At 30.4% G+C, this 19,075-nt stretch overlaps 1 protein-coding gene across 3 annotated transcripts in view; it reads right to left on the bottom strand.

The window, feature by feature from the left end:
* Positions 1-15,418, bottom strand: part of MIPOL1 (mirror-image polydactyly 1) — a 520,237-nt gene extending 504,819 nt beyond the window's left edge. For all 3 annotated transcript variants that reach the window (XM_051978073.1, XM_051978071.1, XM_051978072.1), the window contains exons 1-2: positions 15,270-15,418; positions 14,180-14,259 (exon numbers count right to left, since the gene is read on the bottom strand). In XM_051978073.1, coding sequence (XP_051834033.1) covers positions 14,180-14,259; positions 15,270-15,274 — 85 coding nt within the window. In that variant the 5' untranslated portion in view covers positions 15,275-15,418. The remainder of the gene's footprint in view (positions 1-14,179; positions 14,260-15,269) is intronic.
* Positions 15,419-19,075: the final 3,657 nt, after the last annotated feature.

The following is a 19,075-nucleotide window of genomic DNA, read 5'->3' as shown; positions in this document are numbered from 1 at the left end:
GAGTTAGCAGTTTGTAAAGATTCCAACAGAGAAGTACAGAAAAATTTACATGGAGGGAGAGAAAAGAAAATGGGAATGATGGAGGTCTGCAACAAGCTTCATTTCAGGGAGTTGGCATTTCAACAAAGCAAGGATTATTCTTCCCAGAACTATATTACACTTCAGGGAATCAAGATTATGTACTATCCCAGGAAATCTGAGAGGTATGCCATATCAAAGGTAGTGGGAAGAAGGAAATACCATTTTAGAAGTAGGATAAAATAAACTGAGTTGGGTGGATGTAAAATATAAGGGAAGATATAGTTCAGGGCCCAGTTCTGTGAAATGAGAGTGACACTGCCATCCTTATGATTTAATATTTCTCAAAACAATGCTCCTCAATAAAAGGCCTTTCACCTCATTTTCAAAATATAGAATTTACTCAAATTTATAAAAATACAAGCCATTCTCTAATTAATAAATGTCAAAGGATATGTACAGACAATTTTCTGATGAAGAAATTAAAACCATTTGTAGTCATACTTATAACTTTGCCATCCAATTCTTTCCTTTAGAGCTCTCCTTTCGCAAATTGATTTTGTGGATCAATATTTTATTTTGAGGTTTTGCTTTTAGATAATTTGGAGTTCTCTTTTTCTGGGTTTGTTTTGGTAGTCTCCTGGCACCATAATATTTGGTGCCAAATATAAATTTCCTTTATATTTGGGATAATTTTTTTCTATTTAGTTGTTCCTCCATTTACTGAACTAAAATTTTATGTTAGGGTCAAGGCTCTGAGAATTAAGGAACAGAATTTTGAAGCCTTGTTTGATTCTCATTTTATTCTCTGGGGTCCTGCTGCTTTCTCATATATATATGTATCTGAAAGTCTATGTATATGTATGTATATGTCTAATCTAATATATATCAGAAAGTCTACATACAAACATATATATATAGATATATACATCTTGTCTAATATATATATTTCAGATACTTTCAGATATATATGTATATATCTGTGAATGTGTATATACACACACACATACAACTATAAGCTAGCTGAAAGAACTTATGAATTTAGAGTGACAGAACTTTATGTTTGTTCTTGATCTGAATAACTTCCCCTGAGGCTACTCAGCTTCAGATTGAGAGAGGACTGAGGATGAATCTATGATCTTCCTCCAGGGTCTCCTCAGAGACAATAAAGGTGATACTTATTTCTATACCTGATCCTAGCTTCAGGCCAAGTCTAAACTGGACCCAAGATTACTCCTTACCCTAGCAATACCACCTCAGGTTATAAAGAACCTAGATACAGGAACTATCTTCAGCTCAAAGTGGTATCTTCCAATAATTTCAAGGTCAGAGATAAATAACTGCTATTTTTGGCTTTCACTTCTGCCAATGGGTTAGCATTAGGTCCTTGTCTCAGCTGGATTTATGACCTCTCTTTATCCTAATACACAGAAACAGAACCCCTCCAAAATTGATATTCTATCAATAGTCCTAAGCCTGTCTTCCTATTGTAACTTATATCAAAAAATTCTTCTCCTTAGATTTTCCAACTAACAATTAACTTGATTCTTTTACTAGAAAATTCTCTTACTCTTGCAGGATAAATTATAGAGGAATCATGGCTGTTTTTACTTTTTTTCTACTTTCCTTGCTTATTTTTTTTTATTTCACTTATTCTAGTAAGTCTATTAGTGCCCACTATTAAAATATTTTTTCCCTGATGACCTATTTGTACTTGATATAGTTAGTTACTTTTTAGGCTTCTGTCAGTGTAAAGTATTACTTTATTTACCTAATTTTTTGTTTGTTTACCTCATATCTCCAGTCTCACTTTCTACATGAGGGGCTTATGCTTGTGTGAAACTTAATTCCTCATAGATCTAAAATGTATCAGTAGGCCTGAATTTATTAGGTAAGTCTTGATCTCAACTTTTGTAAAAACTATCTACCTTGCTTCTCGTGTGCTTCGTGCCCAGATTGTTTGGATGCTACATAGGGAAGAGGCGTCTTGCTTGATAGATTGAACATGCAGTACATGTTGGATTTGGGACTCCACTCCACACTCAAAATGACATAGTTGCCAGAGTACTTCTTACCTAGTATGAAACTCAGGCCTCAAATCTGCAACTACTCTTTTCCCTGGTGCATAAAATAGGGATCAGCCTAGTAATATGATTCCCACCTTCTAATTTATCAGAAGAAAAAAATAATAATAAACCCTGACACAAATAATCAGAGTCAAGCAAAACATATTTCTGTGTCCAAAAATAATTGTTTCAATAGGTACTCTGATTCCATCACCTCGCTAGACAGAGGTCTTATGAAGAAGATACTACTTAAGAACAACGTTGAAGGAAACCAAAGATGAAGGCAGAGGCAAGAAAGAATGAAAAATAGCTTATGCAAAGCTATAGAGACAGAAATAAAGTGTATGAAGAATAACACGGCCAAATTAGATGAATTGTTAAAAGTGCATGGAGAGGAATCGTGCTGAATTGAGGAAGAAAGACATAATGATTCTACTTTGTGAAAGCTCCATTTTCCAGAGAAGTTTGTATTAGATTCTAGATACAATAGGAAACTACTGAAAATTACTGAGTAATACATTTAGATATGACTCTGGGATTTGATGGTCATTTGGATGATGGACTAAAATATGGAGAGATTAGAGAAAGTTAGACCAGCTACTTAAGTACTACAAGTAGTAGAGTTAAAAAGTAATGAGCAAAAAGATTAGGTTTGGGCAGAAAAATGAGTACTTTTTTGGACATATTGAATCTGACATTCATAGCATAATCAGTTTCAAATATTAAACAGTGATATGAGGGCTGGAACTTGGGAGAAAGATAATGGCTGGATATTATAGATCTAGGGGTCATCTGTATATAATTAAATCTATTGGAGCTTATGGGAGTCATAAAGGGAATATAGAAAGAAGAGAAGACTAGTATAAAACCTTTGGGTATATTCGCAATTAGCTGGGGTGCAATTTGGATAATGATCAAGCAAAAGAACTTAAGTAATAATGATCAAGCAAGAACTGGAAATTCATCTCTTTCTTCTGACTTTCTCCTCATAAAGCTCAAATTTCATGCTTATGAATGACCTGACATTTGCATCTTGGCAAGTAAACTCTCCCTACCAAGTGCACTATATATTTCTTGAGAGTTGCCTGGAACCCTGATAGATTGACTTTTCCATGGTCACAAATCCAGTAAATGAAAGAGGCAAGGCTTGAACTCAGGTCCAAATGACACTATATTCAGCCTTTTTATTCTTATATTCTCACTTCCTTAGATATCCTTTCTTTGTACCTCTTATCACTATAAGAATATCTTTGAGAAAACATCCTTATCTCGATCCAAAATCACAATGGTTTCTTATTTAGGCTTTTCATATTTACTTACCATTTTTGTGTTTGGTTTGCAGTGCTTGCATGCTGATCCAGAATGCACCTGGAGGAATGTTTTGAATTTCTGTCTTTTCCCAACCCACTTCCAAGATGGTTAAAGTTCCTTTTATTTTAAAAATTCAGCTTTGAAGAACACATTATTTTGAGGGTAGATCATGCTCAGCCTGGCTTTTTAGAAGATCATATTGTAATAGTCTTTGTTTTTTTTTTTTTCATAATAGGGCTGGGCAATTTAAATTTATTTTCAATGAGAATTAAATGTGTTTCTCTTGGCTATTAGAAATATTTGTTGTTTGACCTTAAACTCTGAATTGTTTCCATTTGATTCCATATTTGGCACCACTTCCTAGGTTAAGCCATTAACTTATAGACTACTATCTAATAACATATAGATTAATATCATTCTGTTTCCAATTCTAGACCTTTTTTAAAAATTTCCCATAGGATAATATGCATTTTTTCTGGGAGTTTTATGATGATTATGTTATTTTGGCATATTCTTTTCTCAAACTCAAACTCTTTGATTTGATAAGAACATATATACTTCGATTGCTTTGGTTCTTTTGGCTCTGGTTTGTCAATTTTCCTTTCAAATATGTATTTTTGAGCTTCCTATTTTCTTTTTGAGTTTTTACTATCTTGGAAAAATGGTTATTATTCTAAACTGGCTATTCTTTTGTATGCTAAATTCTTTGAAGGCTTTAATTTCCATCCTAATTTCAGACTTAATTTCCATCTTCTTTTCTTCTTTATCTTTTTCTAATTCTCTTGAAGCATTCTAAAGTTTTTTGTTTTGTTTTGCTATTGATTCATTATTTCTCTTCTTTTTTTCCCCTGGGGACTTTTAGTTCATTTGCACTGGACCAACTCAATTCATAACTCTGTGAACTAGCTTCAAATTAAATTCCATCAACCTTCTCATCTTAGCAATATCTCCATTTTTGTAGCCTCATCTTTTTAACTAGTGAGTTCCTTTTCAGAAGCTTCACTGAGGAAACATCTATACTATCTAGGCTCACATCTACTTTGAATCATCTTTTAACTCTTAGGATTGCTTTCTGCTCTTGGGATGTCACATTTGCTCACTGAAGTGAAAGAATCCCCATATAAAGCTCCACAGGGAGGCCAATGAGGGCACTCTGTTTGGGACAGGCCAGTCCCTTAATAGCTTATGTTCAGTGCTATGACAAAATGGGATATGGGGTCATTCAACAGCTGACAAAGGATTTACTTATCTATTGCAAAGAAAGGCTATGAAGAACAACTTAAATTGATTCAGCTGAGCAAGGTGCTCCCACCTTAGTGTTGCCCATCATGGTCTGCCAGCCAAGCATCAGAGAAAACATGGAATCCTCATTATTTTGTACTCAGGCAAATAAGAAGTGATATCATCAGCCTAAGTCATTAATCATCAAAATCAATTAAGTTGATATTAATACCTTTTAAGGGAAAACTAACCAAACTTGCATAGGAATGGGGGATTAGGCCATTATTTCCACTTCACATGTAAAGTATGACATAGAACCAGCAGCAGAAGAAGTATAAATCCGTAACTCAGCCCAATACTGTTTCTTCAAATTAGAAAGTTTTTGCATTTAGGAGAGGTATTTCCTATCATCTTTTTTTTTCTGAACTCTTAAGAATATGTAGTCTGCTTTCTTAGTCTTCCATATTTGAGGTTTTTTTTTTTTTCATTCTGATTCCCCTTGACCTACATGTACTTGCATATTTAAGAGCCTCCTTTAAAAGAAGATACTGATTTTTAAGCTTGATTAATTTAGAAACTAAGAGTTCTTGATTGTTTTGGGGCCATTCTCATAACAATTATTTTTAAATGCATAAAATAAAATATATAAGATTATAAATGGAATCGTAAAAAACAAGTTCATGGATCAAAATGACAATTTTTAAAGTTACTTTAAAATTTTTAAGGTTTTCACCTTGATTTGATTAGGAAGTCTAAGAGGAATCATGTTGGATGTTTTATTTTATTCATGGATTCTTTCATACTATTTATATTTTTCTTTTTTAAGTGGCATTTTATTTTTCCAAATATATGTATAGTTTTCAATTTTTAATTTTTGTAAAACTTTATGTTCCAAATTTTCCTTCCTCTCTCACCTCCCCAAGATAACAAGTAATCTGATATAGCTTTAAAAAGTGCAATTCTTTCAAACATATTTCCATGTCATGCTGTACAAGAAAAAATCAGATCAAAAGAGAAAAAACTCCAAGAAAGGGAAAAAAACTAAGAAAACAAACACTCTGCTCTGATCCACTTTCAATCTCAATATTTCTCTCTCTAGATGAGGATGGCATTTTCCATCCCAAGTCTATAATCACTCTATTATAATGTAGTTACCTGCTATTTTATGAGTGAGCAAAATATACTCTTTTGCAATTATTTATATGGGACACCCTCTTCAAGATGCTTTCCTAACTAACATTTGCATTTAAATTTGTAGACTGAATCCCTAGAGGAGATACCCAATGAGTGGCTCCCTAGATCCTACTTTTGAGTTAACCATTAGCAAAGGCATTTAATAGAATGGCAATGATAATCAATATAAAACATTTCCCCAAAAGACTTAGTGTATTTTCCCAAAAAATACATATAATATTCATGGAAAGCACAAGTATAATATACAGATATACATATGTTTATGTTTATATATGAATGACAATAGGTAAAACTCATATCTGAAACTACTAGGATTCAGAGGCTTTTGAAAATATATAAATATATAATATAATATATAAATTTTAATCAATGTATACAGGCAGTTCTTGCTTTACTTAAGTGGATCATTTCATAGACCTCTATATAAAGTGATTTTTGCAGCAATGTGAATTTGTCCTGATGGTAGGGAAGGAAGGAAAAGAGAGAGGCAGGAAGAGAGTCAGTACATGAGATATATATATATATATAGTATAGACTGATAAAAGACAAATGGGGACTAACACATAGTTAGATGAAAAGATAGGAGGACAGGATGGGTAGAAGGAGTTGGGTTTTCTCTTGGAGTATTTTTTTTAAGGGTTGGGTTTTTTTGTCTTTTGTAGGAGGGCAGGAGGTCCCAGAATGAGAAGCTGAAGAGTAGAGAGAGAGAGCATAGTAGTGTAGATAAAGTTAACATAGGTTTTTTTTTGGAATATGGATTTCTTTCATTATTCTTTATCTAAAGTCGAATTTGCATAATACAAATTTACATAAACTGTTTGCAGTTGGTTTCTTTTGTAATTGTGTGCATTTAAAAATATGCTGAAAAGGAATCTTATTAACAATACTGTAACAGTAGGTGCTATAATTATCCTTAATATACAGTTAAGGAAATTGAGGCAGGAAGAGGTTAAGTGACTTTCCTAGTATTATACAACTAATAAGTGTTTAAGGTCATTTTTGAACTCAGATTTCCTAAACTCCTATCTCCAGTGGCCACCCAGTTGCTTCCTTCTTTAGTAAGGACTTTTCTTTATAAAGCTGTCTCTTCATATCCTTATCAGTCTTAGAAAATATGTCTCTGCTCCTATCAAAACACAAAGAAAATGCCCTTCCCTTCACCAACACTGTTGCCTTCTTGTGCATATATGGAATTTGCCTGCACAAAGCAAAGACTGGACTTCTCTCATCTGAAAGGTTTATTTCTTTTATAAAGAGGTCAATCATATCATATCTCTGGAATAGTGTCTGTTGCCTTCACTCACAGCCAAGGCCATATAAACCTCTCAAATTCATTGAAGATTATGGTGGTAGGATAATTAGTGAAGTAAGTTGTCAAAGGAAAAGTGAACTAGTCTAAGTTGGAAAAAAACAGATACTACACTGCCTACCTGTGTCTATCAATCTATCCTTAAAATAGCTATGTTAGCTATTTAAGAAACAATAAATATAATAGTGAAATAAGTTTAACTTAATATTATCCTATTATCAGGCCCACACTTTGCTGTTTCACTTCAGTCCCACTGATTGATATACATATGCATACATACATATTCGAGGATAAGTTGTAATATAACTATTAGACTAAGAGATAAGAAAAGGCATGTCTCAGAATCAAACCATGATCAACATTGGATCATTTCTTCCATTCCTATTCTCATAAAGATTGCCCAGCACCACTGAACCCAATAGGCCTGGGAATAGCTGTGCCCTCAATCTAAGACTATCAGTCCTAATTCTAGCTCAGAACTCCAAATTAATAGTGATGGAACAGAAAAAATTTGGGTTTTTAAATATTTCATGCAGGTAAACCCAGTAGCTTTGGGAACAGTATATCACTGACATTATTTCCATCCCACCCCAAAAATGATAAGGAAACAAACCTTATGGAATGAGGTGGTCATTAGAAACACCAATTGCTGACTAATTGCCACCCGGGGCACAAAAGCCAGTCTCATTGAAGTAGCAAAAGACGCTGAAGGAGAGCAAAAATTGGCACCGGCCAGGCAAGTCAAATCACCCTAACATCTTTGAGATCTACCTCTACTCAGACTAAGCCTAAGAGCCCTTAGAACAGCAATATCCTGTAGACTACCTGCACTGAAAACAGACCAGTATTTTCATTCATTATTCATGGAATTAAGTCTTGTAGAAATGCAACCTGCCAACTTCTGGCAACTGTTTTTGCATGTAGTGAAAACTTTGATGATCACCAACCAGACCTCCTCAACTGCCAATTCACAAATACCACCTTCTCAGCAGCCTAAGCTACTAAAAGCTCAGAAGATAAGCTCTTGGAATGATCAAATGATTCAATATCAGAAATAATATGATTTTATCAAGAGAAATAATGCTAAAGAAAACACATCTGGAGGTGAATAAGCAATTTTCAGAAGACATCAAAGCTAAATCTGATTAGAAAAATGCAAATTAAGACAGCCCTAATAAAAACTGATTAATTTTTTTTGAAACAAATTCTTAAGAGAAGTACTAATGTTAATCATGTTTGTAAGTAACTCACTTTTTGTGCATGTGAACATATATACTTTTTCTGGTATTGAAAAGCAACTCCACAATTCATTATTACAAAGACTATCACCATCATGTTAGCTAGAGAAAATCTCCATTCTTCTTTATACATGTCTCTCTCAGTTCCACTTTAAAAGCATCTTTAGATTCTGAACACATCAAAATAAAAGAATCACTAGTCAGATGCTAAGTGGGATTCACTAAAACACAATGTTAGTTCTAATGGGTGGATGATTGTGTTTGGTCTTTTGAAACTTTGAAGTATAGGTAAGTCTTGATCACACAAATTAATAAATCCTAAAGCTGGAGTTAACAATAACCATTACACCCAAATTCTGCAGCTTAGCCCAGCCAATTTTTCAAAAGGTCAGGTTGTGAACTGGAGAAGATCAGGGAGGTCCACAGCATAGCTTTGTTGCCAGGCATCTCTCGTCTGGATTGTTGCAGGCGTTTATTAGTATTCGTCAGCAGACTCAACAAAGCAAACAAGAAATTCAAGCACGAATAATAAAATGAAATGCTGCTATATAACCCTTTGTCATTCAGCAAATATGGGACTTTTTAGCTACATTGTTCCTAAACCTGGGTTACTACTTTAATTTTTCTCCACAGTGTTGCTGAATATGTATGCATGTGTGTTAAATGCAGAACTCCCCTAACAACTGCAGGACTGCCATTTAATCTGTTGGTGGATGGACCATTTCCTGTGGGAACCCTAGCTATGATTTCAAGACCCACCAAATAAATCTCAGATTAAGCTTCCAAATGAAACCTGCCTTTGGAAGATAAAAAATGTCAAGATGGCTATCGACAGTAAAATTATACATTATCTAGGTATTGCATGATGACTCAGATATCCTCTTTTTTTGTTTACACATTCCAGTTATCACAATTATACAAAGTATTCATCAAATGTCACACTTTCCTAATATTAGAGGCATCATTAAAACTGTTTGGCCAAGGACCTTAAAGTGTTTAAGCAACAGCTCAAAAGTGTATTTGTGCAAAGTCAAAGAATAAATTTACATATCAGCAGCAGCTCATAAGGGATAGGTAAATATTCTGTTTATCACTCATAATTAAGGTTAGTTTAAATAACAGGTTTTATGCTATTAACACAGTCTATGTATAATTATCTAATAATTTTCAAATTGAAAAATGGTTGTTTTTTATTCAAATTCATCTTCTTCAAAAAACAAATGAATAAAAAGGTAAATTCCCTTTCACTAGTTAGGCTCTAAGTAAAATGTTGCACACTGTTACAAATATATATGGCTAAAATTTTAAGATGTAAAACTGCCCCAAAATTTGGCAGAATAATCTTAGAAGTTGTTCATTTTGGATGGCCACTCTTGGTAAGAATTTTTAAAAAAGAAAAAAAAGTTGCTCTTGGTAATATAGGGACAATAAAAAAATTCACACAGAATAAATGGTCTATTAAAGATGCAAGTGAATCCTCTGATGATAGTCTATTGCATTCCTTAGAGATCAAGGACTAGTTTTTTAATGAATTTTTGGTATGTGCTTGCTCATCTTACCTGTTCTAATCTATACTACCTGATAATAAAATACAGCTCATGGTTTCTGGACACAAACAATCATATTTGCTACGTTTGAAAATGACAGAGAAAGGAAGACTATGACCATTATTTGTTCTATTATGTCACTGACATTTATGTTATAAAAGGGAAGAGTTTCAAATTGTACAAATTTTTCACAAAATTTTACTTAGTAATATACTCTATAATATACTTAATAATGTAGATCTACATATAGATCTATGTTCATACAATGTATGCAAGATGAAACATTTGTTCACACAAAAGGAATAAGCTTTGGAATAATACCTTTGGGTAGGAAGTGTTTGCTCGTTTTTTCCACTCTTACAGAGTCAATGTATTTTAGTTAGTTCAGGAAAATGAATAGTTAATGAGATTTCATTGTCCTAAAAAGGCTGAACTTGATATTTCTGAACTTTTGAGAGAAGAAAAGAATATATTTAAAGAAAAAAATTTTAATATAATATGTATTTTACATTATCATGTCACAAAGTTGTTCATATAAACTTAATTCTTAGGATGCTATATAAGATACTACACTGCCTACCTGTGTCTATCAATCTATCCTTAAAATAGCTATGTTAGCTATTTAAGAAACAATAAATATAATAGTGAAATAAGTTTAACTTAATATTGTTTGTTGCTAAAAATTAACAGACTTCCCAAAACAAAGCTGATCACTATAAATCCATTATTAATATGAAAAATACAATATACATTTTAATCACTTTTGGGCCTTTTCAAATATAGTAATAGCATTTACAAAGAAGCAAAAAAATTCCTCCAAACTGCAGATCAGAACAATGAAATACAAAATAACTTTTATCATCAAAATGTCAAGATACAGGTTCATCTGCTTTAAATTTTACATTTATTTTCCTTGTGCAAATTTCAAAATGACAAAAAAATTTTCTGGAACCAATCACTCAAAGGCTTGATACTCAAATTATTTTAAGCAAAATGACAGTACGGATTCATTAAGTGCTTTAAAATGTACTAGTACAATATTACAAGTTCTATAAATTTTTTTTCAACTTTGATATTTTACAAAAATAATTAAGCATAATTAATAGGCAAACCTTAAGATAAAAATCTAGTGTTCTGATTTTGTTAGAAGTAGTAACATGAGTACAGGGATTCTCCAAATAACTCTCCCAAAGGTCCATGAACTTAGAAATGGGGGAGGAGGGGAGAGAAAGAATAATGTATCTTTTTAAAAATGGAATTGTTTTTCTTTCTAATCATATATATTTTCATTTAGTGCACTTAAAAACATAATTCTTAAAGAGAATTCATTAGGTTTCATCAGATTGCCAAAAGGATTCATGACACAAAAATGGTTAAAAATCACTACACTAATAAAAATGTCAACTAGTAGAAGCATGGACTAAAATCCTTAATAAACCTAAAAATATGAACTAATCTTTGCTGATTCAAAGTTCTGAAATCAAAACAATCCTAAAAATTAATTAGATTCCAAGAGAAGAATTTCTAAACCATCTATTATACTATTTAATATCACATTCTAATAAAATTTTCCTACTAATTAACACAAATTATTAATAACAAATTATTTATGTTAAAATTTTTATCTTCTTTGAAATGCAGATTCCTGTTCAGTTTTGTTTTAATCAGCTATTATATTTAAACCTAAGGTAATATCATAGTTATAGGAGGTAGAAAAATCAGATATCCCCAAAAGCCAAATTGATTTAATAAATGTATTTAAAGGAATGGATTTCTTTTCCATAATGGACTATATTCTCAATCATTTTTCAATTGGAGCTTGCACATTTCCTCTGGAAATGAATCACTTTTTTTTGGCTAGCTGCCAATGGTCCTGAACCACTCTCAAGTATTCTTAGATGATAATGCATGAGAAGCCACTATCACTCTATTAAACTAGGTCCTGTGGAGATAAACAGTAAATTTAATCAGTCCAAAGACATGTCTTTTTTAACCTCTCCTAAGGCACATGGATAATGAAGTATAATCAAATTCATATTTGCTATAAAATGCATCTAGGGTACTATTAGTGTTAAGATTTTGAATTGAAATAAAAAATTTAATACAGGTAAAAGTTTGCTTTACTGTAAATGAATGCCATTAGTTCTATGTGCTATCACCTACAATAATAAAGTAATAAATGTTAATAAAAATATCAAGTACTTATAAATTTTAAAAGCATCCCTATTTCAGGTATATGGTCATATATAATAGAATTTAAATAAATTTTGAATATTTCTCTTTAATAATAGTAACACATTTAAGTCATTTTGAGATAGATACATATTCTTTCACTTAGCACATTTGCTGTCATTCTTATGTAATATTTTCCAGGAATTTCAAATAAGAGATTTATCATGAAAGACCACATTTTGAAGAATTAAAATTGTAACACTATCAATGAAAAATTACCCATAAATGCCATAAGATATATCATTAAAGAGGTATATTGGAAAAAATGGAGATGGAACATTCACAAAGTCAGAGTGAAGAATAATGGGCACATAAGCCACATATTGCTGTATATTGAGTGGAGCTCTTTCAGAAAATTTGTAAGAAAATGTGTGCATGAGTCGCACAGGATAAAAGGAATATATAGAGTTCCACATTTAGATGGAATAGCCACAAATGAGAAGATCACAAATCCACGGAAATAAAGTTTATAAAACACAAAGTTTGGGGTTCTTTTAATTGCTTACTTAGTGAGAGATGGTGCTGTTACTATGTTCAATGAAAACAAAATAGTAATTTCAATTTTTACCTTAAGGTAACCCACTCAGCAGATGCAAGTTAACCTATTATTTTCAATATCATCCCATGTCAGTAATTTATTTCCTGAAATAATTTTATCTCATGTAATTACTGCTAATTACTTTTTCTTGAGTCTGGAAACCTAAAACATTTTCAATGTTTTTTTTTCCTATTTTCTTCCAGTCTGACTTAAAAATAATACAGCAACAATTTATTTTTTTGAAAAGTATACTACTCGTATACCACATTTTTAGTTTCAACACCCATTCTTTAAGTTATCCCAAACCATGACAATTAAAAGTGATTACTAGCAGAAAAAGATTCAAGAGGGAGATAGTGTAGAAAATGTGATATAAAGACAAAAAGACACAATTAAACATATTTTAAATAAAATTTGATACAACAAAGCAACACAGCTTCATTATCACATACAAATTATCTTAAAGAAATTCAGGGAATTAAAATGTATTATCTAAGCTTTCAAAAACCTTATATCTTTACCATTTTGTGACAGATGAAAAATATTTAATATATTACAGACTTAAAAATTTGTTTTGGTTAGTCAATATAGCACAGTTAACCTTTTTAACCTTTCTTAGTACATACTGACCCCTAAAGGTTTTAAATTTTAATAAACTGCAGATTTTTAAAATCCCTTAAAATGAGAACTGATAAGTGATCTCACTATCAACTGAAATACAAAACTATTCATTATCAGAGATATTTATTCAAAAATTTTATTAGCAATTTCCATCAGACTATAGAATAATTTTAAAACATGTAGCTAAAAAAGCAGAACTTTTTTCCTACTATTGTGCTTTTAAAAAAAAAAAAATCTTTGAAGTTCAGAAAAAGCCAGGAATTTCAATACTGATCCATGATGACATTCCCCTTCCCTCAATGAGAACACTTATATTATTTATTACAAAATAATAAAAGCTATAGCTTATAATCATTTTAACCCAAAGATATTTCGCTCATGTCCTATGTAGGCTGAACTTTTGAAGTGATAGTCTTCTTTTATTTATAATACTATGTCAAGTTTTTGGTCACCTTAAGTTTTTGAAAAAAAAAATGTGAGCAGAAACTGAATAAACATTCATTAGATAATTTTTTAAAAAATACACTGGCATGTATGAGGAAAAGTTTCCTGATCACTGTGAGACCAATTTGCTGGAAGGGAGAACTAGATAATAAAAGTTTCAGTAGTAAAGTAGTATAGTAAAAAGCATCACTTAAAAGAAAATTAAGGAGATACTTTTTGGCCTTAATATATATTCTAAAATGTCTATTTATTAATTGTTGTTACCCTCTCACCTGTTTTTACATGTTACCAGGTAAAATGAATATCCTAATCACATACACACACACACATGCACACACACACACAGAATCTTTAATATATTTGCAAGAACAAATATATTCCGCAATCCTTGCACAAGTACAACACCTGGGGTTATATATTAATACCTTAAAAGTTCTTACCTTTTGACCAGTTCTCCATTTGTACTTCTGAACTTGTTTGATCTGGCATGGTCATTGATTGTTGCTCCAAGATTTTAAAGCTAAAGTAAAGTCAACTCTGGATAAGTAAACTTAAAACAATATATCAGAACAAGCCTATTTCTTAGTTTTATTTAAAACAGAATTTATAAGACAAGTGGTTTTCTAAAATGTTTTATATGGGCAGTAAATTGGTTATTTTTATATTTGATGCTAAATAGTTTTTCTCAGGAAAGACGTTATTTTCTTTACAGTTACATTTATTCAATAGTAATTGCTCAATATTTTTTTAAATGAACTCATTACTTTAGTTGGATTTAATAGATTTTTAAAATTATAATTTGTGAAAAATTCCCCTTTTAAACCTTTAACTTAAGATATATAGATTAAAATTACAATAGATATTTTTAAGGTGGCTCAGATTTATTTTAAAATTTTTGAAAAATAAAGAAATTCCATACATCAAATATTTTCATATACCTTTAGAACTTCAAAGCTTTTTAAACTTTTCACATGATCATAGTAGTAATATAGAATGGAAATTTAAAATTTATATAAATAAAATTAAGCAATGTATCTAGTATGACACATTAATTTTTTAAAATTTTATACAAACTTAAAAATGCAATTTGGTACCTATTATAATTTTCCAAGAAAACTATAGTTTTTATAGTAGTCCTATAGTCCAAAAGTTGAGTGTATTAACAGATTAAAACATTAATTCTCCTACAAAATTTTAAATAGTGTTAAAAGTTTGCATTTCAATCTGTGCTTACATTTGAAACATATTGCAAGATGGCAAAAAAAGAATCAATTATTAATGTGGTCTTTTACAATTCTAAGAGTGGAAGCAACCTACTCACCCATTTTCCTTTTGCAAGGACTGAACAATCTTATTTTTAAAGTTCTAATTAAAAAAAAAATTATGTAGATTATGGGTAAGATTTCTTTAGGCCATCTTTTATTATAAACATGTAGGAAGTATTTTTTTATATTTAAAAAATTATATACATGAACAAAAGCTATTTTTAAAATGTTTTAGTTTTCTAACAGTGAAAAAAATTGCAGTTACCTCATATGTAGTACACAGAGTTCTTTACAAAAGTCCTCAAATGAAATCCTCAAATGAAGCTGTAAGCTTTTCCTTTTCTACTAATTCTCTATAACTGTGTTGATTTTGAAGTTGGCAATCTTTTTTTAAGTTCCACATTTGCTTTTGGATTAGCTGAAAATATATAAGGTTATTAATATCAAAGAAATGTTTCAGTCAGTGAAACCATTTCCCTACATATTGCCCAAAAGGTTAATAATAATTGGACTTTTTTAATAATAGATTTGTATAGCAAGACAAGAAGAAAATACAGTATTTAATAAGCTCTGGAGTATTTAAAACCATGTCTTAAGGGCCTTAATGTGCTAGTAATATACTATTTAAAAATATAATTTTATCCTTCTACAATATACAGTCATTATTCCTTGCCATTTACCCAGCTAATGAATGCCAGCAATTAGTAAAATGTAATCCCATTGCACAATCATTTTAATGCTTTTAGCACTCAGAAAAGTAAACACCAAATTAATACTGCTCAAGCCATATCAGATCCTAGTTGGAAGCAAGCAATTATAGTTCAGCTCCTCAGGTGTAATTAAATGATTGCAATGATTTAGTTCCATAAATGCAAGTTAATTCATAAGCAAGCAACAAATATACTGGGAGTAATTACAAGAAACATTGACAAGTGTAAGGAGGGCATGTTCTTTTACAGTATGTACCTGGTATAGGAAAATGCTGCCCTCTCCTGGACATTATAGTGAATGTCACCGAACCATTAAAAACTACTTGTGGAGCCATCATCCTCACTATGAAGGTATGAGGTATGAGTATATATTGTATATATGTGTATGTGCATGTGTGTGTGTATATATTATGAGTACCAATATAACATGCTTACTGTACCGATTACATATATCTTTTATAAAATCATGTAAAACTTGCTGATGTTCAGCAAAAATATCTATTTAACATTGAACATAAAATTATTAAAATATTTTACAATTTTTAAAATTTTTCTATATATCAGCTTAACAACTGAAAAGTGAAAATTTTAAGGGAAAAATTTAATTTACTGGGGATTCTAATTCATACTCAAGTGATTGTATAGAAGCTAATAAAGTTTTAAAGTTAAATTTTATGTTCTTTCATAACCCAAATCCAAATAATAAGACAATAAATTTTAATTTTAATGAGAAAAAAATACAATAAAAATCATCTCCAGGAAAATATAGTCTACAAACTGGAGTTAACTCAATTCGAAATAATTTCTTATGCATTAAACACAAATATAGTATACAACTGGGTAATATTAAAGCACAATTTGGAGATCTGAAAAGAAAGAAGAAATTATATGTAATACATGTTTGACCCTCAGAAGAAGATACTTGATAGAAATAATTAGAGTATTACAAAATTATCTGGACAGAAGAGTTTATATTGTAAACAGTTAAAAAAATGATATTCTACTATTGATTTATAAAAACTGGAAAAAGACAATGAAGTTACATTGAAATTTATTGTATTTAACATTAGGAGAGATCACAATCTTACTTCTGACTTGCTTCAAAAGAAAAGATACTCTCTAATAATAAACATTCTAAAAAAGTGTGGCAAATATTCAGAGCTCCACCAGAATTACTGCCACAAATGTTTAGCTTTTCTAAGATTTGGTGGGCACCAAGTATTCTTATCTAATTATTTTTCTTATGCATAAACACAAATAAGCTTGATAACAAGTACAATACAAACTGTAAAAATCAAATAGGTCAAATTACTTTGAAGTCCTGTTACTAAGTTTAAAGCGCCTTTGATGTCAAAGGCTTATTTTCCTATTAAAATCTTGTACACTGTAAGTTAATTGCTTTTGGAAACTACTTATTATTCATGTAAAAATTAATGTGCCAATATATTTAAATCCTCTTAAATGCCCATTCATGCATCTTCCTACTTTTATTACCAATGAAATCTGTCAAATGGTATCAATGCAAAATGGTCTTTAAAGAAAATTTATAAAGACATTTTTCCTGCTAACTAGATTTTCATATTTAACAAATTTACTTAAATTCCCTTAATTTTTAAGCCACTTTTAATAAATTCACCAAGTAAAAAATTAGACTCCATGGTCTGCCATTTGTATTCCAGCTGACTTGATGAATATTAATAACAGTGTTATCCTGATTAAATAGGCTTCATAAGAAATCCCTGTGAATCCTATAGCTCAGACATCTCATTTTTCCAACTCTTTATGAATTTGGATTTAGACATTAAACTATAAAAACTCTTTCAAAAAGATTTAATGGAGCATTTGCATATTCTTTAAAATACTTCTAATCACTCAAATAATTAAAATGTATACGTATTATGTTAATGCCATTTTATTGTTCCAAGCCTTGAGTAAACAGGTAAACATTAAAATATATTTATTTTAAACATCAACTATTTCAAGAACATAGGAATTTAAATCCATCATAAAAAATTATCTGCCTTTATGTTAACCTTAAGTAACGGATGACAAAAGCTTAAATATATAGACTTTTTAAATGTGTTTCAAAATTAAAATAAAACCTATCATTTTTATCTTATTCTTCTCAAATAAAAAATATCTGTCTACTTTAACATTAATATGATTTTATTTTTTATTTAATATTTTATTTAATATTTATTCAATCATATGAATAGTTTTTAAAAGAAAAAAAAACTCTTTAAAATCTCTATGCATATAACAAATATCAAACTTGGTGGGGTTTTCTACCACAAGAAAAGCAAAATTTGTTTTTAAAAAATTCATTTCTGTATGTTATTTTAAAATTTTCAAATATGAATATAAATCATTCCATAAAAGTATACTTTGGGATTGACTTCTTTCATTTCTTTTAACTGTCGAGTTAGTCTTAGTTTGCAAACAAAATATTTGTTCATATAGAAAAAAATTAATCATGACTATTTCTCACTATGAAAAGTTAAATTTAGTCAACAAAAATAAATCTGAACATTTATACACAAATACACACTCACACATACACACACATACATACACATACCCCACACCCCAGGAATTATGAACATTAAAAAATGAGTTGCTTCTTTCTGCTTTTGGAGTACTACAAAGTTTTTAATTAATTTAATTAAAAACTAAAAAGTTTCCCAATTGATTCAAAATTTTCTAAGTCTTTCCATTAGTCTTTTGCTAAGCAACAATATATTCCTTTTGGGGGAGGGGGAAATAAAGAGACATTTAATTTAACATTTTAAGCTCTTCTCATAATGTAAAATGGCTATTTATTTTTTAAAGTTTTTTTTTGAGAGAAAATACCTTTTGCAACTTTCCTCTGTGAATTGTGCATCTTGGCAAATGATCTTGGCTAACAAGGTTGGATAGCATGTTCTTCTAGCTTTCTTTTTAGTTTAATTATGTGAGTTGGCTCTTGAGTATAAAACTAAGAAAAAAGTCTGGGTCTGTTAACAGTACTGTATCTGTAATAAAGGTGTCTATAATAAAAATAATTTGTATCTGAATGTGCAAGTGACTCTAAAATTAAATGAAATTTTGACATTCCCTATAGCCTGAGAAATGTTAATAATTTTCCCACTAAAAATTCTTTATTAAAGCCATTTAAAAAAAAAAAAAAACTTTAAAACCTGTATTTTATATAATGAAAAATTTCATTTTATGATATTCCATTTCTGGATGGAACTGTGATTGTTGGACATTACCAGGCCATGATACACTTCAAAAAGACTAATAATGGATAATATATAAAATTCCTCTTAATAAAAGAAAGTTAGAAAAAAATAAAAAATATATACTTCAATTGGCATGTACA

Source organism: Antechinus flavipes, chromosome 2, assembly GCF_016432865.1.
Source record: "Antechinus flavipes isolate AdamAnt ecotype Samford, QLD, Australia chromosome 2, AdamAnt_v2, whole genome shotgun sequence".
In the NCBI taxonomy this organism is placed as follows: Eukaryota; Metazoa; Chordata; class Mammalia; order Dasyuromorphia; family Dasyuridae; genus Antechinus; species Antechinus flavipes.
The sequence above is the reverse complement of the archived record's forward strand: the minus strand, read 5'-3'. Positions and strand labels throughout refer to the sequence as shown.